Source organism: Oncorhynchus mykiss, chromosome 5 (genome assembly GCF_013265735.2).
Source record: "Oncorhynchus mykiss isolate Arlee chromosome 5, USDA_OmykA_1.1, whole genome shotgun sequence".
Classification (NCBI taxonomy): Eukaryota; Metazoa; Chordata; class Actinopteri; order Salmoniformes; family Salmonidae; genus Oncorhynchus; species Oncorhynchus mykiss.
In genome coordinates this window covers 80,282,518-80,309,631 of record NC_048569.1, presented here as the reverse complement: position 1 = coordinate 80,309,631, position 27,114 = coordinate 80,282,518, and the positions used below count along the sequence as shown (strand labels likewise).

Below are 27,114 nucleotides of genomic sequence, written 5' to 3'. Positions count from 1 at the left end.
CTAAGAATACAATATACCATCATTTCTAAATGAAAGTGCATGTCAACTCTCTCTCTTCTGTCGCCCAACATAGTGGCACATCCTGCCACATTTGGACTCCCAGAGGGTCTTCCCTCCACCTCTCAACAGGAGAAGCCTCGCAAACGTCCCCTTCTAATCAGGATGTTTTCCACCATCTCCATAGGCCTATCCAAGCCATTCAAACGGTTTTCAAAGCAAGCTTAATACAACAATTTCCTTTAATACAGTAATATTTGCATTGAATTGATGGCCTTTGTCTTCTTTTGTGTTGCCCTGTTAACACATTTGATTAGAAAATACATAGTATATTTAGTTTAGTTTATTATGCAGTCATAGTCACGGTGTAGGCTAAACAAAGTAATGTTGTCCTGAATAATGTATAGAACATGCACCCCCACCCACACACACACAAACAGTGTGATTCATTGAACACACACACATAGTACTTCAGTTATGTCCCACAACCAACATTCGACCAGATATCAATGATTCAGTGTAAAACACATGTACTGTAAAATAAACCGTATTTAATTTACAACCAATAAAATAATACATGATGCAGGACACTCAGTTATAAGGGAATTAACTGGTTTAACTTCTCAAACAGAAACACACACATTTCCATTTTCTGTGGATCGCCCATGTTTACATTTTACTGAATGTCAGTCTGACCTTTGACCTGTAGATGGCAGTAAAGGTCTACTTTTGCTGCAGATCCTCTTCTAAAGCTCAAACCTCTCTGGACAAGGAGCCGAAACATTTGTCCCTAGTGAGAGAGTGTGTGTGTGTGTGTGTGTGTGTGGCAAGAAAAGGGAATATTGCGACGCACGGGCTGGTCCTGCAGACTCCCACGCCCATGGCCCAGGAGAAGGCTGGGGGCCACCTGCTCACTCACGTCCCAGCCATCTCCTTTGAGACCGACTCTACTGTGGAGTGCACCTCCAAGAGGACTCCGGAAGAGAGGGAACGGGTGAAGGTTAAACTGGCCAACATGGCCTTGATGGGAAGGATCAAAAGTCTTGGCTGTGAAATGCCCATTATGTGTGATTATCGAATTGATAATTTTCCACTTTTGAAACAACAATGGGAAAGACAGGGTTTATAGCAAAGGTTGCTCAGATTGGGCTTTTGGAAAAATTGGGAGAATGAAAGTGCACTCCTGATTCAGAGAGAAAGATCCAGCTTAATCATCCATACCATTGTTTAAATTACAATAAAAAAACATTCAAACTGTTCCTGAGTTTCGAAAGACAGAGAAAGGAAAACATCATTATCTTCAGTCTGTTCACACAAGTCCTACTGTCCACAATCTCAGGGTTCTTCAATACAAACACACCTGTTTCAGAAAACCTGATCACTTTCACATCACATCACATCACTTTAATGAGTTTAGTTGTGAGTTTGACATTTTACCACAAGAAGTCACTATAATACTATACGTTATCAAACAGGGTTGTGCTGAAAATCAAATGAACCACAGCCAAATTAATTATTTGCAACTAAGAGTAAGATTAAAAAAGACATGTATAACTTACTTTCTTGATAAAATACATTCTAAAATGTCAATATATGTGATTTCTGAGTATGTAGTGCACATATCTTTTTAAGGCCCAAAGCAGACGTTTTTATATCAATATCAAATCATTTCTGGGTAACAATTAAGTACCTTACTGTAATAGATTACGATGAAAATGGTCAAAAATGTATTTTTTGCAAAAAAAACTTTCTCAAGCAATAATTTTGCTAGGACTGTCTGGGAGTGGTCAGTGTGGAGGGGAAATTAAAACTAGCTGTTATTGGCACTCTCTTTGTCGTTGGTCTATAAACCAATTTACACATGGTGATGTCGCCATGGAAAGCCAAAACTCTCGCCCATGCAAACCTGCTGATTAGAAGGTGCTGTATAGATGTGAGAAACTCTCTTTTCATGGCACTTCAATATCGAAGTGAATTTTTCGTAGCAGGTTAGGAAACTGAGGTTAAGGTTAGGAAAAGGGTTAGGGTTAGTGAAATTGCTCTCCAAACCTTCTACGAAAATTACTTTGCATTGAAGTGCTGTGAAAAGAATGTGTCCCTGCTCAGGTGTTGCATGCATCAACCAATGGTTGTGTGCCAAGTCATCCATTGTGTCATCGACTGACAGATTGCTATAACATATGATGTGGTTAGCTGATACACAAAATACCTATCCAGGCAGTGTAAGATCTGGCAAGTGTCAGCAAGGCCTGGGCAGAGGAACATGCTCCGTATTTTCAACCAGAACTATCAGGAAGCAACCCCGATCACATTTTTGTAAAACACATTTACAGTGTTAGTTTCATCAGCTGTTGTACAATATGAAATACAATTATTTTGACTTCACAGGGCCTTTAAATGTAGGCAAACAAGTTTTCGGCATTCAAACTAATCTACCCAGCCAGATTCAGCACCATGGACAGTGAAGATCAGAATACCTGCGATCTGACGATTAGAACAACAGTGCTATTTTAAGTGATTTTCAAGACACCCAAAGTCAATTTAAATCCACAACAAAATCTGCAGGATAAAAAGCAATATAATCAAACATTCAAATAAGTAAACAGGCTATATTAAAGTGCACTAAACATAGAGACAGACTAACCATGGAGAACTTGAAACATGATGACAGATTAACCAGGGAAGTGAATTTAACAGAGGTTAAAGCTAAAACAACATAATCTGGGTACGTCTGTGTGAAGAGGTGTGGCTTTAGTGTGGATTTGAATAGTACACAAGTAGGCCTACGCTATTTTTGCACTGTAAAACTTTTTTTTTTTTAAGTGTTATGTTTTCCCAGATTCATAGTGTTATGCAGGCCAGGCCTATCTAGGAAGGCTGGGCATAAATTGTTTGCTCACAGCATCACATGATGACGTGGGCAACATAAACACTTAAACTCTGTAGATTAAAGTTAATAGTAATCTAAACTAATTTCACCACGAAAGGAAGTGCAATCGAAATGAATGAAGAAGACAATGTAATTCTAGTGAGTTAATAAAATGACAAGGTGTTGCCTGTCAGCGTTGTAGATTACTGCCTCACAAGCCCGGGCTTTAGTGGCACTGGCATACGCGCTTGCCTCTGCACTGAAGGAGCCATCGAACGCGTCCGCGTTGCAGCTCTCACTTTCTCCCGCTACAGTATGTCCTACAATGACATATTTGGTGGGGATTGGCAGCCAACAATAGGATTGGATTGGGACTAAATCAAAGAATAAAACGACATTGAAATGAATATTATTAACAAATATTTCCCAGCAGATTTTGGGTTCAACCTAAGGCTGACTAGGACAGATCAATCAACTTGATCCGACACAGTAAGCCTACATGTCATACGTAAGTAAATCCACAAGAGAGACAATATTGCAAAGGCAGGACCATGTTCGATGGAAGGCGTAGGGGTAGGCAATCGAAAACGTTTGACGGGGAAATTTCTGTCAATATTAGCTAGTCCTACTGAGTGGGCAAGTAACCTTTCCCGCGCTCTTCCTAAAAATACTATTTGTGATGTCATAAAGGTCTAACGTTCCATGACGTAGCATGTAGCCCTAAATTACAGTCCCTGCTTGCAATATTGTCCTCACTCTCGACCTGAACTCAACTTGAATGTAACCAACACAGACAAGGACATGCTTTTTGCGATATAAAATAGCTTGAATGGATGAAGAAAGGGTAAGCTAAATTACTTCATGCAATATTGGGGGAAAGTAAAAAAGGGTGAAGCAATATAAGCGGATATTTCTTGTAAAAAGCTATAACATATTGTACAGCTAATGTACCATTCTTTATAAAGTCACCAGCTTAGCGCTGATATGGCTGTAGCTCTATTTATGATGTCCTCTGCACAGATCTACTCTGACATTGACATATTATTACTTATTGGAATGTCTGTCCTTCAGGTAGCACAGAGGGAGGATGGTGATCCTCAGAGGGAAGGAAAGGAAGTTGTTGAGGAAGAACCGGTGGCCACACCCAAAGAGGAGGCCAAGAAGGGAAGGAAGGTAAGATAGCAGTAGTGACAGAGCACATAATAGGCCTACTGGGTTACACTCTGTACCTGATAGCAGCCATACCATAGATATCTCAGATAACAACATACGTAGTAGCTGTTTTCAAAACGTGTTTTAAGAGCTGCTTTGACCTGGCCCATAGCCTATTCATAAATTGTCTCAGAGTAGGAGTGCTTATCTAGGATCAGTTTTGCATTTGAGATCATAATGAATACAATTATTTGGGCAAGGTTGAGCCCACACCTTATCTGATGAACTTTATGTATACGGGCCCTGGTGTTACATGTCTGCCATCATTTGAGATCTAGAATCTGTTCTGTTCTATCCTAGGCAAAAAGTAAGAGGAGTGGCAAGAAGTCAAGGAAGCTGGACACTGACAATGATGCAGGTCAGAGATTTACCTCTGTAGTACTACATTGTTTCTCTATTCTGTCTGTGATGTGCAGGTTGTGCTATCCATTTTCAATGAAACTGTAGTCTACTGTAATCAGTAAGAAAGGTCACATAGATAGCTTTATTAAAATAGGCCTATTCTAAAACCCTTAAACAATGAAATCAGAGTATTAAGAGATAAAACGTCTGATTTCTCTTTAATTTTGTTTCTACTTCCTCTACGGCAATCACATCTTTAGTCTCTAGGAATAAACACCTGGATAGAGGATCTGTAATTGAGCTCCTGGAGAAGAAAGCTGTTCAGGCTGCATTCGGCCCAGGCAACAAGGATGAGATGGAATACTCCTACCCAATCCTCATCTCATTCCTGCGCAATCTTACTGATGAGTATGTTAAAAGTTTTTCTGTAATGTTCAACATTTATGAAATATTGTGCAGTGGGAACTAAACACTAACTAAAACACTTATTTTAAATTGTCTAGGCAGTGGCAAGTGATCTACAAAGGACTAAAAAACCCTGTAAGTTTCCCTACCTGCCTTTGACCTTTGATGTGTCAATGATCTGTTGAATTCAGAGATTAGCCATCAAGTCATATTCTGTTATTCATGTTCTCTGTCAGACTTCATCAAACTTTGAATTCAGTCACAGACAAGAATAACAATGTTGATCAAATGCATTCTGTTCGATCTAGAATACTTTACATCACAGTTCCATTGAAAAGACTGTTTTTGTTCTGTTTGTTCAAAACAGATGACGAAGGAACAGCTTGCCAAATTGTGCAAGACAATTGTAACCTTCATCGCACAGACCACCCTGAAGATCCTGCTGCCAGCCCTGGCCCGCGTACTTGGGGTAAAGGACTTTGCTGACGACGACACTGACTCACCCAAGAGGGGTGGCAGTGCAAGATCCTTTGCTGCCTTTGATCAGGAAAGACTGGAGCTCATCCAGGAAGTTAGATATCTGGCGAAGAAAATGTATAAGGGCGGCACAGGGGCTCAACATCTCAGGTCCCTAACACCCTCTTCTAAGAGGTATGTTCCCCTCAAGGTTTTCATGTATGGATTTCACCAAGATCATCTATCCCAGTGTTAGCCAATGCAATTTACTCTATCTGATGTAGTACAAAATGTAATGTATCAGCCTTTGAGCATATTCAAATGAATGAGCATGTAAAGCGATCAAAAGGACATGTAGATATTTAGAATACTAAAATTACAACGCTTGACCGATTTGCCAAGTTAAGACAGAAATTATCATGGTTTGCTTGTTCGTTTTAAAGTTCCCAGACCTCAGTGAAAGTCCTCCTGGGAATGACAGAGGACAGAATCATCAAAAGTGTCCAGGAGCAACTGTCTGATCATAATATCCTGTCCTCTTGCCCACCTGAGCTGACTGTTGGTCTTATCAAGGTGGTGGTCGAACAGCTTAACTCTGCCCTCTCTGCGACCATCAGCAGAGCCATTTCAGGGCGGTCCTCCCCTATTTCTTCTGGTACCCAGGCCGCTGAACAAATGGTCAACATGGTCCAGAAATGTTTTGATGATCACACCACCCCAGAGGACCAGAGCTCTACCTCTGTATTAGAGTCATGCATTCCACCTGCAACAGAAGAAGTGATGACTGTTATCGCAGAGATGGTGGGTGAATTGGAAAAAGAAGATCCGGAATTGGCTAAGGTTTTTCGAGAAGTGGCTGTGAAAGTTAAAATGTTGGCATCTGGCAGTGACCTTGTAGTGGAGCACCTGGATGTTGAAGACTCTCCTGTTCCAGAGGAGCTGAACATAATATGTACATCTTGCAAAGCAATGATGCAAAATCTTGGCACTCTGTTTAGTGTGAAGTTCAAGACCAAAGCCTCAAAGGCTGTGAGTGAAATTCTTGTGAGAAGGTTAATGAGCGATATCTCTGGTATGGTTCAACCTTCTCATTCGTTTAGTACCACTCCAAGCTTGATGAATGCATCTAGCCCATCTGACAGGATCCTTGATTCTGCGGCCACTGAGCTCATACTGACCAAAGTAGAATCTGAGGCATCACAAATAATTGATAACTTTGTTGAAGATGTCAAGGACATTGTGCAGTATGCTGAATTAGATCAGCCAACAAGCACCCAGAGAGATACCCAAGTGGGACACTGTACGACAAAGCGGAAACCCTTCCATGCAGCTCGTAGACTCTGCGAGAGACTTCAGGCAAAGCTGGAGACATTGTTCCTCAGAATGGGTGGAGCTCCAGTCCAAGGGGAAGAACTTATGGAAAAAGCTGACTCCAGTGCTGTGCTTCTGGAGCATACTGACTCCAGTGATCTGCCTGTTTCAATCCTGAGCTTGCCTTCCCCATGTAGGAGTGAATCCCCTATATCAGAACGTAGTTCATCTTCTTTATCTGATGGATGTGATTCAACTGACTCTGTAGGAGAGAAAACACCAGAGCAACCTGAAACCAGTAAGAGTGAGGCAATACTGCAAGTGGTCAACTCAACAGGACTTGGTTCTCTCCGTAAATGCCAAAGTGAGAACTCTCAACCATTACTGTCTCTCTGGGATTCCAACATGGTGCCCTGCACCAAAGAGGTCTTGTCCCAGATTGTGACCATGTATAGGTCAGAGGTGGCAGATTTGGAATGCACATCATCTGTTGCAGAGGGTTCCTCTTACAACTCCCTTGAAGTCTGTGGCTTTTTGGACAGTGTCATGTCTTATCTAGAAGACATGCCTGTGTCTGGTTCTTCATGGTTGGAAGGATTAAGAGATACTCCAGCCTCAGTCATTGAGAAACTCTCCAGTGAGGAGTTCCAGATGAACGCTACCAACGAAGTGCGAAAAATACTGATCAAATCAGTCAGTAGCTTTCCCAGCAAAGTCAGTTCCAGCCAGACAGATTCTCAGATGTTGCCAGCAAAATCAACAATTTCCTTAAGGCATACAGATATAACTGCTTTTGAAATCGTTGGATCAATTACAAATGACATGAAGAGCCTTTTCCCACCCACAGAGTCTTCTACTACTCTATGGCAGGCAGACTCTATGCTTCAACAGAGTGATGAGAAAACCTCAGAGTACACTGAGGCCACACCCAAAGGCTCACAGTCTGGTTTGGAAGTATCTGAGAAGAAGATCTGGACAACTGCAAATACTATTTACCACAATGTGAAGACAAAGATGAGGAATTATTTTACATGGCAAAATCAAGTCAAAGCAACAACGGCTCAAGCCAAAAAGACCCTCAGCCATATTCTGGTTTCAATTCAGAAAGAGCTGTCAAAATCTGACCAAACGGTGACTGCGCTTTCACAAATAGAGAATGTGGTTGGAATGATGCTGAAGGATGTTGAAAGGGTAAGCAGTGAATGTGGTGAGGAACTGATCTATCAAGCGCCACAGCGTTCTTCCTCCTCGTTGTCATCCTCATCTGCCAGATCAAAGAAGTCAGAGTGGGAATTTTCACTCCCTGGCACTCCCATCTCTTCTGATTTACCAGAGAGTATTACTCAGCCCATTGTGAGATGCTCAGTCATCGACATGGGCAAATCTACTAAGCCAAAAACATTGGTGTGTGATGCCAGGGAAAGCATGTCTGCAATAGTGGATACCATCATAAAGGAGGTACATCCAGAGGAAGAAGGGGAGGTTGCATTCCACCCTGATCTAACAGCTGCAATAGCAAGACTGGAGGAGCTCATATCTCAGGGTAGGATTGGTGCTCTCTCACGTGATCTTACTCACCAAGTCAACCGCATCATTTCTGAGAGCAACTTGACCCCTCTGGTTCTGACAGTGGCGGCTGGAAAGAGTGCATCCGATACAGTCCTTACTGAGCTGAAGAGGAATGACAAGACGGTGGGGAAGCCCACAGCTTACAAGCTGGTTCAGCTTTTTGCAGAGGAGTCTGTGAAGCGCCTCTTGCTTCCTAGCCTTGTGCCCTCTACAGCTTCAATGAGTTTGGCTCAGGGAGTTAGTGTGCCGGCTAGCGTATCTGAAGATAGGATTTCATGTTCTTTTTCTACATCAGCATTTAGTGACACAGTCAGCCTGTTTACCAAAGTAATGGTAAGCCAGGTCATGGACTCTGTGGTTTCTGATGCACAAAGCAGAGGGTCATCTCCAACCGGAACTGTAACTGATATAGGCAGTCTACTGAGTGGTAAGTCCTACCCTCTGCCATCTTTCTCTGCCATCAGCATGACAACAAGTGGGACCTCCAATGCTGCACAAGGCTTTGAGGCCAACATAGATGCTGAGGAAAGGGATACCATCAGTTGTTTCGGTGTACCTCAGAGCATTGTTTGTGATCAGAATTCAACCAGCCCGGATGTTGCCTCGCTTTCAACCCCATCCACTGTTAACTTAGTCGGTGATGATGACTTCACCGGCCTCATCAGCATGTTAGTGGTGAGACTTCTGTCAAAAATACAAACCCAAACTGATCTGTACCCAACTGACGTCACACGCACGTCACAAGACCTGATTCCAAAAGTTATAGCTGCCTTCTGTGCATGGTCAGGCTGCTCTGAGACCCAAGCTTATCCCAATAACCTGAAGAGTCACAAAGTATACAGCACCGTCTACAAACATCTGTTGAAGGAGTTTGGCTCAGAGAAAATACTCCAACTGGCCGTGTCGACTCAGGACTCCACTTTCAATAGGATTCTTGTGAAGTCATTGAGCAAGGAGCTTCTCCACAGTTGTAACGAGGCATCAAGAGCAGCCTCAAGAACATCTTTCGAAGCCACCAGGCCAGAAGCTCTTCTCATGGCTGAAGATGTGAAGGCTACCAGAGGGAAGCTGTCTTTCCTACAAAGGCTTGCCAGACTGAAATTCAACTTAAAGGTACATCACACTTATTTAAGTTAACAATTGTGTCAATGTGAGTAAACAATGTTATTTAGAGAAAATGTAAAACCATCCATTAATTCCAAAACCATTTATAAATCTTGTTGTGCTGGTGTGTAAGATGTGATCGTTATTACCGTGAGATTGTTCTGCTGTGACAGTTGTTTTGACATGTTTTTGTTTTAGCCATTCATGATGGGAAACAAGAAGAATTCCCGCCATTCTGAATCCAAAGACCAGACTACTGCTGAAGAGATCATGTGTAAGTCCATACAGCAGGACATTTACTGTTTGAGATATTGGTGTACAAAGCTGCTATTGCAAAAATATTAAACCCTATATACAGTACATTATATATTATCGATAGTAATCTCTTATGTAAAATTATTTATAGTTTCCAAATCTCAAGATTCTGGTTCTCATTTATTTGTGAAAGTAATAATGAGTTGAAACTAAGAATACAATATACCATCATTTCTAAATGAAAGTGCATGTCAACTCTCTCTCTTCTGTCGCCCAACATAGTGGCACATCCTGCCACATTTGGACTCCCAGAGGGTCTTCCCTCCACCTCTCAACAGGAGAAGCCTCGCAAACGTCCCCTTCTAATCAGGATGTTTTCCACCATCTCCATAGGCCTATCCAAGCCATTCAAACGGTTTTCAAAGCAAGCTTAATACAACAATTTCCTTTAATACAGTAATATTTGCATTGAATTGATGGCCTTTGTCTTCTTTTGTGTTGCCCTGTTAACACATTTGATTAGAAAATACATAGTATATTTAGTTTAGTTTATTATGCAGTCGTAGTCACGGTGTAGGCTAAACAAAGTAATGTTGTCCTGAATAATGTATAGAACATGCACCCCCACCCACACACACACAAACAGTGTGATTCATTGAACACACACACATAGTACTTCAGTTATGTCCCACAACCAACATTCGACCAGATATCAATGATTCAGTGTAAAATACTTGTACTGTAAAATAAACCGTATTTAATTTACAACCAATAAAATAATACATGATGCAGGACACTCAGTTATAAGGGAATTAACTGGTTTAACTTCTCAAACAGAAACACACACATTTCCATTGTCTGTGGATCGCCCATGCTTACATTTTACTGAATGCCATTCTGACCTTTGACCTGTAGATGGCAGTAAAGGTCTACTTTTGCTGCAGATCCTCTTCTAAAGCTCAAACCTCTCTGGACAAGGAGCCGAAACATTTGTCCCTAGTGAGAGAGTGTGTGTGTGTGTGGCAAGAAAAGGGAATATTGCACTACACTTTTATGATACAGATACATTTTGCATTCGGTAGCATAGCACAGCTGTAGTTTTTTCAAATGCCAAATGTACATGTAGCATGCTTCTGCCTACAGATGCTTTTCTGAGTGACTTGTGTTGTGAGAGAACCAGAATTCAAACATAAACTCCTGGATTACATTTTATAATATTGTCAGCTCTTTTTAGTAACATATGGTAGCATACATGTTTCACACGGTGGCAAGTCAAGCTAGTTAGTTACATGTAACAACATTACATTATATGGTCAATGTTTGTGTGTATCCTCTTAGCTTTTACCTTCGACATCAACAAGCGACGCACGGGCTGGTCCTGCAGACTCCCACGCCCATGGCCCAGGAGAAGGCTGGGGGCCACCTGCTCACTCACGTCCCAGCCATCTCCTTTGAGACCGACTCTACTGTGGAGTGCACCTCCAAGAGGACTCCGGAAGAGAGGGACCGGGTGAAGGTTAAACTGGCCAACATGGCCTTGATGGGAAGGATCAAAAGTCTTGGCTGTGAAATGCCCATTATGTGTGATTATCGAATTGATAATTTTCCACTTTTGAAACAACAATGGGAAAGACAGGGTTTATAGCAAAGGTTGCTCAGATTGGGCTTTTGGAAAAATTGGGAGAATGAAAGTGAACTCCTGATTCAGAGAGAAAGATCCAGCTTAATCATCCATACCATTGTTTAAATTACAATAAAAAAACATTCAAACTGTTCCTGAGTTTCGAAAGACAGAGAAAGGAAAACATCATTATCTTCAGTCTGTTCACACCTGTTCACACAAGTCCTACTGTCCACAATCTCAGGGTTCTTCAATACAAACACACCTGTTTCAGAAAACCTGATCACTTTCACATTCGAACAATGTTTGTAGGATACTTTTCAATAACTCAATAAATGTGTGTTGAAACCATACATAGCTGGTAACTTGAGCTCGGCAGAGTAGTTTTGACCTGTGTCCAGATGCAGTCATTTATGTTGTCTAAAGGCAATTTGTCTCTTATAACAATGTTATTTTTCTGAATAATCTAATTTAATTGACTGGTAGGTAGTCACTAACTATTTGTAGCATGTGTTCCTCTGTTTATTGATATTTACATGGTGTGTATGTGTTAAGATGTTAAGTAATTAATGTTGATATTATCCAAAGGGTTTTTAACTGAAAAGTTAAATGTATTTCAAAAATGGCGGAATCAAAAAGTATTGGAATAGTGACTTGTATTTTGCATCTAGAAGTGTAAGAATTTTAGAAGAATGCTATTTCATCAGTCAAATGTTGCACTGTTTGATAAGACAGGGTAAAGAAAACCTCCATTTTAATGAGTTTAGTTGTGAGTTTGACATTTTACCACAAGAAGTCACTATAATACTATACGTTATCAAACAGGGTTGTGCTGAAAATCAAATGAACCACAGCCAAAATAATTATTTGCAACTAAGAGTAAGATTAAAAAAGACATGTATAACTTACTTTCTTGATAAAATACATTCTAAAATGTCAATATATGTGATTTCTGAGTATGTAGTGCACATATCTTTTTAAGGCCCAAAGCAGACGTTTTTATATCAATATCAAATCATTTCTGGGTAACAATTAAGTACCTTACTGTAATAGATTACGATGAAAATGGTCAAAAATGTATTTTTTGCAAAAAAAACTTTCTCAAGCAATAATTTTGCTAGGACTGTCTGGGAGTGGTCATTGTGGAGGGGAAATTAAAACTAGCTGTTATTGGCACTCTCTTTGTCGTTGGTCTATAAACCAATTTACACATGGTGATGTCGCCATGGAAAGCCAAAACTCTCGCCCATGCAAACCTGCTGATTAGAAGGTGCTGTATAGATGTGAGAAACTCTCTTTTCATGGCACTTCAATATCGAAGTGAATTTTTCGTAGCAGGTTAGGAAACTGAGGTTAAGGTTAGGAAAAGGGTTAGGGTTAGTGAAATTGCTCTCCAAACCTTCTACGAAAATTACTTTGCATTGAAGTGCTGTGAAAAGAATGTGTCCCTGCTCAGGTGTTGCATGCATCAACCAATGGTTGTGTGCCAAGTCATCCATTGTGTCATCGACTGACAGATTGCTATAACATATGATGTGGTTAGCTGACACACAAAATACCTATCCAGGCAGTGTAAGATCTGGCAAGTGTCAGCAAGGCCTGGGCAGAGGAACATGCTCCGTATTTTCAACCAGAACTATCAGGAAGCAACCCCGATCACATTTTTGTAAAACACATTTACAGTGTTAGTTTCATCAGCTGTTGTACAATATGAAATACAATTATTTTGACTTCACAGGGCCTTTAAATGTAGGCAAACAAGTTTTCGGCATTCAAACTAATCTACCCAGCCAGATTCAGCACCATGGACAGTGAAGATCAGAATACCTGCGATCTGACGATTAGAACAACAGTGCTATTTTAAGTGATTTTCAAGACACCCAAAGTCAATTTAAATCCACAAAAAAATCTGCAGGATAAAAAGCAATATAATCAAACATTCAAATAAGTAAACAGGCTATATTAAAGTGCACTAAACATAGAGACAGATTAACCATGGAGAACACGAAACATGATGACAGATTAACCAGGGAAGTGAATTTAACAGAGGTTAAAGCTAAAACAACAGAATCTGGGTACGTCTGTGTGAAGAGGTGTGGCTTTAGTGTGGATTTGAATAGTACACAAGTAGGCCTACGCTATTTTTGCACTGTAAAACTTTTTTTTTTTTAAGTGTTATGTTTTCCCAGATTCATAGTGTTATGCAGGCCAGGCCTATCTAGGAAGGCTGGGCATAAATTGTTTGCTCACAGCATCACATGATGACGTGGGCAACATAAACACTTAAACTCTGTAGATTAAAGTTAATAGTAATCTAAACTAATTTCACCACGAAAGGAAGTGCAATCGAAATGAATGAAGAAGACAATGTAATTCTAGTGAGTTAATAAAATGACAAGGTGTTGCCTGTCAGCGTTGTAGACTACTGCCTCACAAGCCCGGGCTTTAGTGGCACTGGCATACGCGCTTGCCTCTGCACTGAAGGAGCCACCGAACGCGTCCGCGTTGCAGCTCTCACTTTCTCCCGCTACAGTATGTCCTACAATGACATATTTGGTGGGGATTGGCAGCCAACAATAGGATTGGATTGGGACTAAATCAAAGAATAAAACGACATTGAAATGAATATTATTAACAAATATTTCCCAGCAGATTTTGGGTTCAACCTAAGGCTGACTAGGACAGATCAATCAACTTGATCCGACACAGTAAGCCTACATGTCATACGTAAGTAAACCCACAAGAGAGACAATATTGCAAAGGCAGGACCATGTTCGATGGAAGGCGTAGGGGTAGGCAATCGAAAACGTTTGACGGGGAAATTTCTGTCAATATTAGCTAGTCCTACTGAGTGGGCAAGTAACCTTTCCCGCGCTCTTCCTAAAAATACTATTTGTGATGTCATAAAGGTCTAACGTTCCATGACGTAGCATGTAGCCCTAAATTACAGTCCCTGCTTGCAATATTGTCCTCACTCTCGACCTGAACTCAACTTGAATGTAACCAACACAGACAAGGACATGCTTTTTGCGATATAAAATAGCTTGAATGGATGAAGAAAGGGTAAGCTAAATTACTTCATGCAATATTGGGGGAAAGTAAAAAAGGGTGAAGCAATATAAGCGGATATTTCTTGTAAAAAGCTATAACATATTGTAAAGCTAATGTACCATTCTTTATAAAGTCACCAGCTTAGCGCTGATATGGCTGTAGCTCTATTTATGATGTCCTCTGCACAGATCTACTCTGACATTGACATATTATTACTTATTGGAATGTCTGTCCTTCAGGTAGCACAGAGGGAGGATGGTGATCCTCAGAGGGAAGGAAAGGAAGTTGTTGAGGAAGAACCGGTGGCCACACCCAAAGAGGAGGCCAAGAAGGGAAGGAAGGTAAGATAGCAGTAGTGACAGAGCACATAATAGGCCTACTGGGTTACACTCTGTACCTGATAGCAGCCATACCATAGATATCTCAGATAACAACATACGTAGTAGCTGTTTTCAAAACGTGTTTTAAGAGCTGCTTTGACCTGGCCCATAGCCTATTCATAAATTGTCTCAGAGTAGGAGTGCTTATCTAGGATCAGTTTTGCATTTGAGATCATAATGAATACAATTATTTGGGCAAGGTTGAGCCCACACCTTATCTGATGAACTTTATGTATACGGGCCCTGGTGTTACATGTCTGCCATCATTTGAGATCTAGAATCTGTTCTGTTCTATCCTAGGCAAAAAGTAAGAGGAGTGGCAAGAAGTCAAGGAAGCTGGACACTGACAATGATGCAGGTCAGAGATTTACCTCTGTAGTACTACATTGTTTCTCTATTCTGTCTGTGATGTGCAGGTTGTGCTATCCATTTTCAATGAAACTGTAGTCTACTGTAATCAGTAAGAAAGGTCACATAGATAGCTTTATTAAAATAGGCCTATTCTAAAACCCTTAAACAATGAAATCAGAGTATTAAGAGATAAAACGTCTGATTTCTCTTTAATTTTGTTTCTACTTCCTCTACGGCAATCACATCTTTAGTCTCCAGGAATAAACACCTGGATAGAGGATCTGTAATTGAGCTCCTGGAGAAGAAAGCTGTTCAGGCTGCATTCGGCCCAGGCAACAAGGATGAGATGGAATACTCCTACCCAATCCTCATCTCATTCCTGCGCAATCTTACTGATGAGTATGTTAAAAGTTTTTCTGTAATGTTCAACATTTATGAAATATTGTGCAGTGGGAACTAAACACTAACTAAAACACTTATTTTAAATTGTCTAGGCAGTGGCAAGTGATCTACAAAGGACTAAAAAACCCTGTAAGTTTCCCTACCTGCCTTTGACCTTTGATGTGTCAATGATCTGTTGAATTCAGAGATTAGCCATCAAGTCATATTCTGTTATTCATGTTCTCTGTCAGACTTCATCAAACTTTGAATTCAGTCACAGACAAGAATAACAATGTTGATCAAATGCATTCTGTTCGATCTAGAATACTTTACATCACAGTTCCATTGAAAAGACTGTTTTTGTTCTGTTTGTTCAAAACAGATGACGAAGGAACAGCTTGCCAAATTGTGCAAGACAATTGTAACCTTCATCGCACAGACCACCCTGAAGATCCTGCTGCCAGCCCTGGCCCGCGTACTTGGGGTAAAGGACTTTGCTGACGACGACACTGACTCACCCAAGAGGGGTGGCAGTGCAAGATCCTTTGCTGCCTTTGATCAGGAAAGACTGGAGCTCATCCAGGAAGTTAGATATCTGGCGAAGAAAATGTATAAGGGCGGCACAGGGGCTCAACATCTCAGGTCCCTAACACCCTCTTCTAAGAGGTATGTTCCCCTCAAGGTTTTCATGTATGGATTTCACCAAGATCATCTATCCCAGTGTTAGCTAATGCAATTTACTCTATCTGATGTAGTACAAAAGGTAATGTATCAGCCTTTGAGCATATTCAAATGAATGAGCATGTAAAGTGATCAAAAGGACATGTAGATATTTAGAATACTAAAATTACAACGCTTGACCGATTTGCCAAGTTAAGACAGGAATTATCATGCTTTGCTTGTTCGTTTTAAAGTTCCCAGACCTCAGTGAAAGTCCTCCTGGGAATGACAGAGGACAGAATCATCAAAAGTGTCCAGGAGCAACTGTCTGATCATAATATCCTGTCCTCCTGCCCACCTGAGCTGACTGTTGGTCTTATCAAGGTGGTGGTCGAACAGCTTAACTCTGCCCTCTCTGCGACCATCAGCAGAGCCATTTCAGGGCGGTCCTCCCCTATTTCTTCTGGTACCCAGGCCGCTGAACAAATGGTCAACATGGTCCAGAAATGTTTTGATGATCACACCACCCCAGAGGACCAGAGCTCTACCTCTGTATTAGAGTCATGCATTCCACCTGCAACAGAATAAGTGATGACTGTTATCACAGAGATGGTGGTTGAATTGGAAAAAGAAGATCCGGAATTGGCTAAGGTTTTTCGAGAAGTGGCTGTGAAAGTTAAAATGTTGGCATCTGGCAGTGACCTTGTAGTGGAGCACCTGGATGTTGAAGACTCTCCTGTTCCAGAGGAGCTGAACATAATATGTACATCTTGCAAAGCAATGATGCAAAATCTTGGCACTCTGTTTAGTGTGAAGTTCAAGACCAAAGCCTCAAAGGCTGTGAGTGAAATTCTTGTGAGAAGGTTAATGAGCGATATCTCTGGTATGGTTCAACCTTCTCATTCGTTTAGTACCACTCCAAGCTTGATGAATGCATCTAGCCCATCTGACAGGATCCTTGATTCTGCGGCCACTGAGCTCATACTGACCAAAGTAGAATCTGAGGCATCACAAATAATTGATAACTTTGTTGAAGATGTCAAGGACATTGTGCAGTATGCTGAATTAGATCAGCCAACAAGCACCCAGAGAGATACCCAAGTGGGACACTGTACGACAAAGCGGAAACCCTTCCATGCAGCTCGTAGACTCTGCGAGAGACTTCAGGCAAAGCTGGAGACATTGTACCTCAGAATGGGTGGAGCTCCAGTCCAAGGGGAAGAACTTATGGAAAAAGCTGACTCCAGTGCTGTGCTTCTGGAGCATACTGACTCCAGTGATCTGCCTGTTTCAATCCTGAGCTTGCCTTCCCCATGTAGGAGTGAATCCCCTATATCAGAACGTAGTTCATCTTCTTTATCTGATGGATGTGATTCAACTGACTCTGTAGGAGAGAAAACACCAGAGCAACCTGAAACCAGTAAGAGTGAGGCAATACTGCAAGTGGTCAACTCAACAGGACTTGGTTCTCTCCGTAAATGCCAAAGTGAGAACTCTCAACCATTACTGTCTCTCTGTGATTCCAACATGGTGCCCTGCACCAAAGAGGTCTTGTCCCAGATTGTGACCATGTATAGGTCAGAGGTGGCAGATTTGGAATGCACATCATCTGTTGCAGAGGGTTCCTCTTACAACTCCCTTGAAGTCTGTGGCTTTTTGGACAGTGTCATGTCTTATCTAGAAGACATGCCTGTGTCTGGTTCTTCATGGTTGGAAGGATTAAGAGATACTCCAGCCTCAGTCATTGAGAAACTCTCCAGTGAGGAGTTCCAGATGAACGCTACCAACGAAGTGCGAAAAATACTGATCAAATCAGTCAGTAGCTTTCCCAGCAAAGTCAGTTCCAGCCAGACAGATTCTCAGATGTTGCCAGCAAAATCAACAATTTCCTTAAGGCATACAGATATAACTGCTTTTGAAATCGTTGGATCAATTACAAATGACATGAAGAGCCTTTTCCCACCCACAGAGTCTTCTACTACTCTATGGCAGGCAGACTCTATGCTTCAACAGAGTGATGAGAAAACCTCAGAGTACACTGAGGCCACACCCAAAGGCTCACAGTCTGGTTTGGAAGTATCTGAGAAGAAGATCTGGACAACTGCAAAGACTATTTACCACAATGTGCTGACAAAGATGAGGAATTATTTTACATGGCAAAATCAAGTCAAAGCAACAACGGCTCAAGCCAAAAAGACCCTCAGCCATATTCTGGTTTTAATTCAGAAAGAGCTGTCAAAATCTGACCAAACGGTGACTGCGCTTTCACAAATAGAGAATGTGGTTGGAATGATGCTGAAGGATGTTGAAAGGGTAAGCAGTGAATGTGGTGAGGAACTGATCTATCAAGCGCCACAGCGTTCTTCCTCCTCGTTGTCATCCTCATCTGCCAGATCAAAGAAGTCAGAGTGGGAATTTTCACTCCCTGGCACTCCCATCTCTTCTGATTTACCAGAGAGTATTACTCAGCCCATTGTGAGATGCTCAGTCATCGACATGGGCAAATCTACTAAGCCAAAAACATTGGTGTGTGATGCCAGGGAAAGCATGTCTGCAATAGTGGATACCATCATAAAGGAGGTACATCCAGAGGAAGAAGGGGAGGTTGCATTCCACCCTGATCTAACAGCTGCAATAGCAAGACTGGAGGAGCTCATATCTCAGGGTAGGATTGGTGCTCTCTCACGTGATCTTACTCACCAAGTCAACCGCATCATTTCTGAGAGCAACTTGACCCCTCTGGTTCTGACAGTGGCGGCTGGAAAGAGTGCATCCGATACAGTCCTTACTGAGCTGAAGAGGAATGACAAGACGGTGGGGAAGCCCACAGCTTACAAGCTGGTTCAGCTTTTTGCAGAGGAGTCTGTGAAGCGCCTCTTGCTTCCTAGCCTTGTGCCCTCTACAGCTTCAATGAGTTTGGCTCAGGGAGTTAGTGTGCCGGCTAGCGTATCTGAAGATAGGATTTCATGTTCTTTTTCTACATCAGCATTTAGTGACACAGTCAGCCTGTTTACCAAAGTAATGGTAAGCCAGGTCATGGACTCTGTGGTTTCTGATGCACAAGGCAGAGGGTCATCTCCAACCGGAACTGTAACTGATATAGGCAGTCTACTGAGTGGTAAGTCCTACCATCTGCCATCTTTCTCCGCCATCAGCATGACAACAAGTGGGACCTCCAATGCTGCACAAGGCTTTGAGGCCAACATAGATGCTGAGGAAAGGGATACCATCAGTTGTTTCGGTGTACCTCAGAGCATTGTTTGTGATCAGAATTCAACCAGCCCGGATGTTGCCTCGCTTTCAACCCCATCCACTGTTAACTTAGTCGGTGATGATGACTTCACCGGCCTCATCAGCATGTTAGTGGTGAGACTTCTGTCAAAAATCCAAACCCAAACTGATCTGTACCCAACTGACGTCACACGCACGTCACAAGACCTGATTCCAAAAGTTATAGCTGCCTTCTGTGCATGGTCAGGCTGCTCTGAGACCCAAGCTTATCCCAAGAACCTGAAGAGTCACAAAGTATACAGCACCGTCTACAAACATCTGTTGAAGGAGTTTGGCTCAGAGAAAATACTCCAACTGGCCGTGTCGACTCAGGACTCCACTTTCAATAGGATTCTTGTGAAGTCATTGAGCAAGGAGCTTCTCCACAGTTGTAACGAGGCATCAAGAGCAGCCTCAAGAACATCTTTCGAAGCCACCAGGCCAGAACCTCTTCTCATGGCTGAAGATGTGAAGGCTACCAGAGGGAAGCTGTCTTTCCTACAAAGGCTTGCCAGACTGAAATTCAACTTAAAGGTACATCACACTTATTTAAGTTAACAATTGTGTCAATGTGAGTAAACAATGTTATTTAGAGAAAATGTAAAACCATCCATTAATTCCAAAACCATTTATAAATCTTGTTGTGCTGGTGTATAAGATGTAATCGTTATTACCGTGAGATTGTTCTGCTGTGACAGTTGTTTTGACATGTTTTTGTTTTAGCCATTCATGATGGGAAACAAGAAGAATTCCCGCCATTCTGAATCCAAAGACCAGACTACTGCTGAAGAGATCATGTGTAAGTCCATACAGCAGGACATTTACTGTTTGAGATATTGGTGTACAAAGCTGCTATTGCAAAAATATTAAACCCTATATACAGTACATTATATATTATCGATAGTAATCTCTTATGTAAAATTATTTATAGTTTCCAAATCTCAAGATTCTGGTTCTCATTTATTTGTGAAAGTAATAATGAGTTGAAACTAAGAATACAATATACCATCATTTCTAAATGAAAGTGCATGTCAACTCTCTCTCTTCTGTCGCCCAACATAGTGGCACATCCTGCCACATTTGGACTCCCAGAGGGTCTTCCCTCCACCTCTCAACAGGAGAAGCCTCGCAAACGTCCCCTTCTAATCAGGATGTTTTCCACCATCTCCATAGGCCTATCCAAGCCATTCAAACGGTTTTCAAAGCAAGCTTAATACAACAATTTCCTTTAATACAGTAATATTTGCATTGAATTGATGGCCTTTGTCTTATTTTGTGTTGCCCTGTTAACACATTTGATTAGAAAATACATAGTATATTTAGTTTAGTTTATTATGCAGTCATAGTCACGGTGTAGGCTAAACAAAGTAATGTTGTCCTGAATAATGTATAGAACATGCACCCCCACCCACACACACACAAACAGTGTGATTCATTGAACACACACACATAGTACTTCAGTTATGTCCCACAACCAACATTCGACCAGATATCAATGATTCAGTGTAAAATACATGTACTGTAAAATAAACCGTATTTAATTTACAACCAATAAAATAATACATGATGCAGGACACTCAGTTATAAGGGAATTAACTGGTTTAACTTCTCAAACAGAAACACACACATTTCCATTTTCTGTGGATCGCCCATGTTTACATTTTACTGAATGCCAGTCTGACCTTTGACCTGTAGATGGCAGTAAAGGTCTACTTTTGCTGCAGATCCTCTTCTAAAGCTCAAACCTCTCTGGACAAGGAGCCGAAACATTTGTCCCTAGTGAGAGAGTGTGTGTGTGTGTGTGTGTGTGTGGCAAGAAAAGGGAATATTGCGACGCACGGGCTGGTCCTGCAGACTCCCACGCCCATGGCCCAGGAGAAGGCTGGGGGCCACCTGCTCACTCACGTCCCAGCCATCTCCTTTGAGACCGACTCTACTGTGGAGTGCACCTCCAAGAGGACTCCGGAAGAGAGGGAACGGGTGAAGGTTAAACTGGCCAACATGGCCTTGATGGGAAGGATCAAAAGTCTTGGCTGTGAAATGCCCATTATGTGTGATTATCGAATTGATCATTTTCCACTTTTGAAACAACAATGGGAAAGACAGGGTTTATAGCAAAGGTTGCTCAGATTGGGCTTTTGGAAAAATTGGGAGAATGAAAGTGCACTCCTGATTCAGAGAGAAAGATCCAGCTTAATCATCCATACCATTGTTTAAATTACAATAAAAAAACATTCAAACTGTTCCTGAGTTTCGAAAGACAGAGAAAGGAAAACATCATTATCTTCAGTCTGTTCACACCTGTTCACACAAGTCCACACAAGTCCTACTGTCCACAATCTCAGGGTTCTTCAATACAAACACACCTGTTTCAGAAAACCTGATCACTTTCACATTCGAACAATGTTTGTAGGATACTTTTCAATAACTCAATAAATGTAAGTGTTGAAACCATACATAGCTGGTAACTTGAGCTCGGCAGAGTAGTTTTGACCTGTGTCCAGATGCAGTCATTTATGTTGTCTAAAGGCAATTTGTCTCTTATAACAATGTTATTTTTCTGAATAATCTAATTGAATTGACTGGTAGGTAGTCACTAACTATTTGTAGCATGTGTTCCTCTGTTTATTGATATTTACATGGTGTGTATGTGTTAAGATGTTAAGTAATTAATGTTGATATTATCCAAAGGGTTTTTAACTGAAAAGTTAAATGTATTTCAAAAATGGCAGAATCAAACAGTATTGGAATAGTGACTTGTATTTTGCATCTAGAAGTGTAAGAATTTTAGAAGAATGCTATTTCATCAGTCAAATGTTGCACTGTTTGATAAGACAGGGTAAAGAAAACCTCCATTTTAATGAGTTTAGTTGTGAGTTTGACATTTTACCACAAGAAGTCACTATAATACTATACGTTATCAAACAGGGTTGTGCTGAAAATCAAATGAACCACAGCCAAAATAATTATTTGCAACTAAGAGTAAGATTAAAAAAGACATGTATAACTTACTTTCTTGATAAAATACATTCTAAAATGTCAATATATGTGATTTCTGAGTATGTAGTGCACATATCTTTTTAAGGCCCAAAGCAGACGTTTTTATATCAATATCAAATCATTTCTGGGTAACAATTAAGTACCTTACTGTAATAGATTACGATGAAAATGGTCAAAAATGTATTTTTTGCAAAAAAAACTTTCTCAAGCAATAATTTTGCTAGGACTGTCTGGGAGTGGTCATTGTGGAGGGGAAATTAAAACTAGCTGTTATTGGCACTCTCTTTGTCGTTGGTCTATAAACCAATTTACACATGGTGATGTCGCCATGGAAAGCCAAAACTCTCGCCCATGCAAACCTGCTGATTAGAAGGTGCTGTATAGATGTGAGAAACTCTCTTTTCATGGCACTTCAATATCGAAGTGAATTTTTCGTAGCAGGTTAGGAAACTGAGGTTAAGGTTAGGAAAAGGGTTAGGGTTAGTGAAATTGCTCTCCAAACCTTCTACGAAAATTACTTTGCATTGAAGTGCTGTGAAAAGAATGTGTCCCTGCTCAGGTGTTGCATGCATCAACCAATGGTTGTGTGCCAAGTCATCCATTGTGTCATCGACTGACAGATTGCTATAACATATGATGTGGTTAGCTGACACACAAAATACCTATCCAGGCAGTGTAAGATCTGGCAAGTGTCAGCAAGGCCTGGGCAGAGGAACATGCTCCGTATTTTCAACCAGAACTATCAGGAAGCAACCCCGATCACATTTTTGTAAAACACATTTACAGTGTTAGTTTCATCAGCTGTTGTACAATATGAAATACAATTATTTTGACTTCACAGGGCCTTTAAATGTAGGCAAACAAGTTTTCGGCATTCGGGGCGACAGGGTAGCCTAGTGGTTAGAGCGTTGGACTAGTAACCGGAAGGTTGCGAGTTCAAACCCCCGAGCTGACAAGGTACAAATCTGTCGTTCTGCCCCTGAACAGGCAGTTAACCCACTGTTCCCAGGCCGTCATTGAAAATAAGAATTTGTTCTTAACTGACTTGCCTGGTTAAATAAAGGTAAAAAAAAAAATTCAAACTAATCTACCCAGCCAGATTCAGCACCATGGACAGTGAAGATCAGAATACCTGCGATCTGACGATTAGAACAACAGTGCTATTTTAAGTGATTTTCAAGACACCCAAAGTCAATTTAAATCCACAAAAAAATCTGCAGGATAAAAAGCAATATAATCAAACATTCAAATAAGTAAACAGGCTATATTAAAGTGCACTAAACATAGAGAGATTAACCATGGAGAACACGAAACATGATGACAGATTAACCAGGGAAGTGAATTTAACAGAGGTTAAAGCTAAAACAACATAATCTGGGTACGTCTGTGTGAAGAGGTGTGGCTTTAGTGTGGATTTGAATAGTACACAAGTAGGCCTACGCTATTTTTGCACTGTAAAACTTTTTTTTTTTTAAGTGTTATGTTTTCCCAGATTCATAGTGTTATGCAGGCCAGGCCTATCTAGGAAGGCTGGGCATAAATTGTTTGCTCACAGCATCACATGATGACGTGGGCAACATAAACACTTAAACTCTGTAGATTAAAGTTAATAGTAATCTAAACTAATTTCACCACGAAAGGAAGTGCAATCGAAATGAATGAAGAAGACAATGTAATTCTAGTGAGTTAATAAAATGACAAGGTGTTGCCTGTCAGCGTTGTAGACTACTGCCTCACAAGCCCGGGCTTTAGTGGCACTGGCATACGCGCTTGCCTCTGCACTGAAGGAGCCACCGAACGCGTCCGCGTTGCAGCTCTCACTTTCTCCCGCTACAGTATGTCCTACAATGACATATTTGGTGGGGATTGGCAGCCAACAATAGGATTGGATTGGGACTAAATCAAAGAATAAAACGACATTGAAATGAATATTATTAACAAATATTTCCCAGCAGATTTTGGGTTCAACCTAAGGCTGACTAGGACAGATCAATCAACTTGATCCGACACAGTAAGCCTACATGTCATACGTAAGTAAACCCACAAGAGAGACAATATTGCAAAGGCAGGACCATGTTCGATGGAAGGCGTAGGGGTAGGCAATCGAAAACGTTTGACGGGGAAATTTCTGTCAATATTAGCTAGTCCTACTGAGTGGGCAAGTAACCTTTCCCGCGCTCTTCCTAAAAATACTATTTGTGATGTCATAAAGGTCTAACGTTCCATGACGTAGCATGTAGCCCTAAATTACAGTCCCTGCTTGCAATATTGTCCTCACTCTCGACCTGAACTCAACTTGAATGTAACCAACACAGACAAGGACATGCTTTTTGCGATATAAAATAGCTTGAATGGATGAAGAAAGGGTAAGCTAAATTACTTCATGCAATATTGGGGGAAAGTAAAAAAGGGTGAAGCAATATAAGCGGATATTTCTTGTAAAAAGCTATAACATATTGTAAAGCTAATGTACCATTCTTTATAAAGTCACCAGCTTAGCGCTGATATGGCTGTAGCTCTATTTATGATGTCCTCTGCACAGATCTACTCTGACATTGACATATTATTACTTATTGGAATGTCTGTCCTTCAGGTAGCACAGAGGGAGGATGGTGATCCTCAGAGGGAAGGAAAGGAAGTTGTTGAGGAAGAACCGGTGGCCACACCCAAAGAGGAGGCCAAGAAGGGAAGGAAGGTAAGATAGCAGTAGTGACAGAGCACATAATAGGCCTACTGGGTTACACTCTGTACCTGATAGCAGCCATACCATAGATATCTCAGATAACAACATACGTAGTAGCTGTTTTCAAAACGTGTTTTAAGAGCTGCTTTGACCTGGCCCATAGCCTATTCATAAATTGTCTCAGAGTAGGAGTGCTTATCTAGGATCAGTTTTGCATTTGAGATCATAATGAATACAATTATTTGGGCAAGGTTGAGCCCACACCTTATCTGATGAACTTTATGTATACGGGCCCTGGTGTTACATGTCTGCCATCATTTGAGATCTAGAATCTGTTCTGTTCTATCCTAGGCAAAAAGTAAGAGGAGTGGCAAGAAGTCAAGGAAGCTGGACACTGACAATGATGCAGGTCAGAGATTTACCTCTGTAGTACTACATTGTTTCTCTATTCTGTCTGTGATGTGCAGGTTGTGCTATCCATTTTCAATGAAACTGTAGTCTACTGTAATCAGTAAGAAAGGTCACATAGATAGCTTTATTAAAATAGGCCTATTCTAAAACCCTTAAACAATGAAATCAGAGTATTAAGAGATAAAACGTCTGATTTCTCTTTAATTTTGTTTCTACTTCCTCTACGGCAATCACATCTTTAGTCTCCAGGAATAAACACCTGGATAGAGGATCTGTAATTGAGCTCCTGGAGAAGAAAGCTGTTCAGGCTGCATTCGGCCCAGGCAACAAGGATGAGATGGAATACTCCTACCCAATCCTCATCTCATTCCTGCGCAATCTTACTGATGAGTATGTTAAAAGTTTTTCTGTAATGTTCAACATTTATGAAATATTGTGCAGTGGGAACTAAACACTAACTAAAACACTTATTTTAAATTGTCTAGGCAGTGGCAAGTGATCTACAAAGGACTAAAAAACCCTGTAAGTTTCCCTACCTGCCTTTGACCTTTGATGTGTCAATGATCTGTTGCATTCAGAGATTAGCCATCAAGTCATATTCTGTTATTCATGTTCTCTGTCAGACTTCATCAAACTTTGAATTCAGTCACAGACAAGAATAACAATGTTGATCAAATGCATTCTGTTCGATCTAGAATACTTTACATCACAGTTCCATTGAAAAGACTGTTTTTGTTCTGTTTGTTCAAAACAGATGACGAAGGAACAGCTTGCCAAATTGTGCAAGACAATTGTAACCTTCATCGCACAGAGCACCCTGCAGATCCTGCTGCCAGCCCTGGCCCGCGTACTTGGGGTAAAGGACTTTGCTGACGACGACACTGACTCACCCAAGAGGGGTGGCAGTGCAAGATCCTTTGCTGCCTTTGATCAGGAAAGACTGGAGCTCATCCAGGAAGTTAGATATCTGGCGAAGAAAATGTATAAGGGCGGCACAGGGGCTCAACATCTCAGGTCCCTAACACCCTCTTCTAAGAGGTATGTTCCCCTCAAGGTTTTCATGTATGGATTTCACCAAGATCATCTATCCCAGTGTTAGCTAATGCAATTTACTCTATCTGATGTAGTACAAAATGTAATGTATCAGCCTTTGAGCATATTCAAATGAATGAGCATGTAAAGCGATCAAAAGGACATGTAGATATTTAGAATACTAAAATTACAACGCTTGACCGATTTGCCAAGTTAAGACAGGAATTATCATGCTTTGCTTGTTCGTTTTAAAGTTCCCAGACCTCAGTGAAAGTCCTCCTGGGAATGACAGAGGACAGAATCATCAAAAGTGTCCAGGAGCAACTGTCTGATCATAATATCCTGTCCTCCTGCCCACCTGAGCTGACTGTTGGTCTTATCAAGGTGGTGGTCGAACAGCTTAACTCTGCCCTCTCTGCGACCATCAGCAGAGCCATTTCAGGGCGGTCCTCCCCTATTTCTTCTGGTACCCAGGCCGCTGAACAAATGGTCAACATGGTCCAGAAATGTTTTGATGATCACACCACCCCAGAGGACCAGAGCTCTACCTCTGTATTAGAGTCGTGCATTCCACCTGCAACAGAAGAAGTGGTGACTGTTATCACAGAGATGGTGGTTGAATTGGAAAAAGAAGATCCGGAATTGGCTAAGGTTTTTCGAGAAGTGGCTGTGAAAGTTAAAATGTTGGCATCTGGCAGTGACCTTGTAGTGGAGCACCTGGATGTTGAAGACTCTCCTGTTCCAGAGGAGCTGA

The 27,114-nt window shown here is 41.2% G+C and overlaps 2 protein-coding genes and 1 long non-coding RNA gene across 6 annotated transcripts; all 3 read left to right on the top strand.

Annotated features, from left to right (window-relative positions):
• The first annotated feature begins 877 nt into the window (after positions 1–877).
• LOC118964724 lies at positions 878–27,114 on the top strand. The gene is made up of 7 exons (XM_036979064.1): positions 878–991; positions 4,379–4,436; positions 4,681–4,828; positions 25,814–25,850; positions 26,083–26,366; positions 26,615–26,951; positions 27,106–27,114. Exons 1-7 carry the CDS (start codon positions 878–880, stop codon positions 27,112–27,114), a joined length of 987 nt encoding a protein of 328 aa, XP_036834959.1.
• Positions 7,612–21,545, top strand: LOC118936654. Of its 4 annotated transcripts, XM_036978503.1 has the most exons (5): positions 7,614–9,274; positions 9,464–9,539; positions 9,803–9,935; positions 10,859–10,895; positions 21,080–21,545. In XM_036978503.1, exons 1-5 carry the CDS (start codon positions 7,760–7,762, stop codon positions 21,347–21,349), a joined length of 2,031 nt encoding a protein of 676 aa, XP_036834398.1. In that variant the 5' UTR covers positions 7,614–7,759; the 3' UTR covers positions 21,350–21,545. The 4 variants fall into 4 exon arrangements, with proteins under 4 accessions (XP_036834400.1, XP_036834398.1, XP_036834397.1 ...); XM_036978502.1 differs by lacking the exon at positions 21,080–21,545 and having other exon boundaries at positions 10,859–11,192; XM_036978505.1 differs by lacking the exon at positions 21,080–21,545 and having other exon boundaries at positions 7,612–9,539; positions 10,859–11,192.
• Positions 19,454–21,059, top strand: LOC118964656. Its single transcript, XR_005051870.1, has 3 exons — positions 19,454–19,768; positions 19,958–20,033; positions 20,297–21,059. It is a non-coding gene; the product is annotated as an uncharacterized LOC118964656 (long non-coding RNA).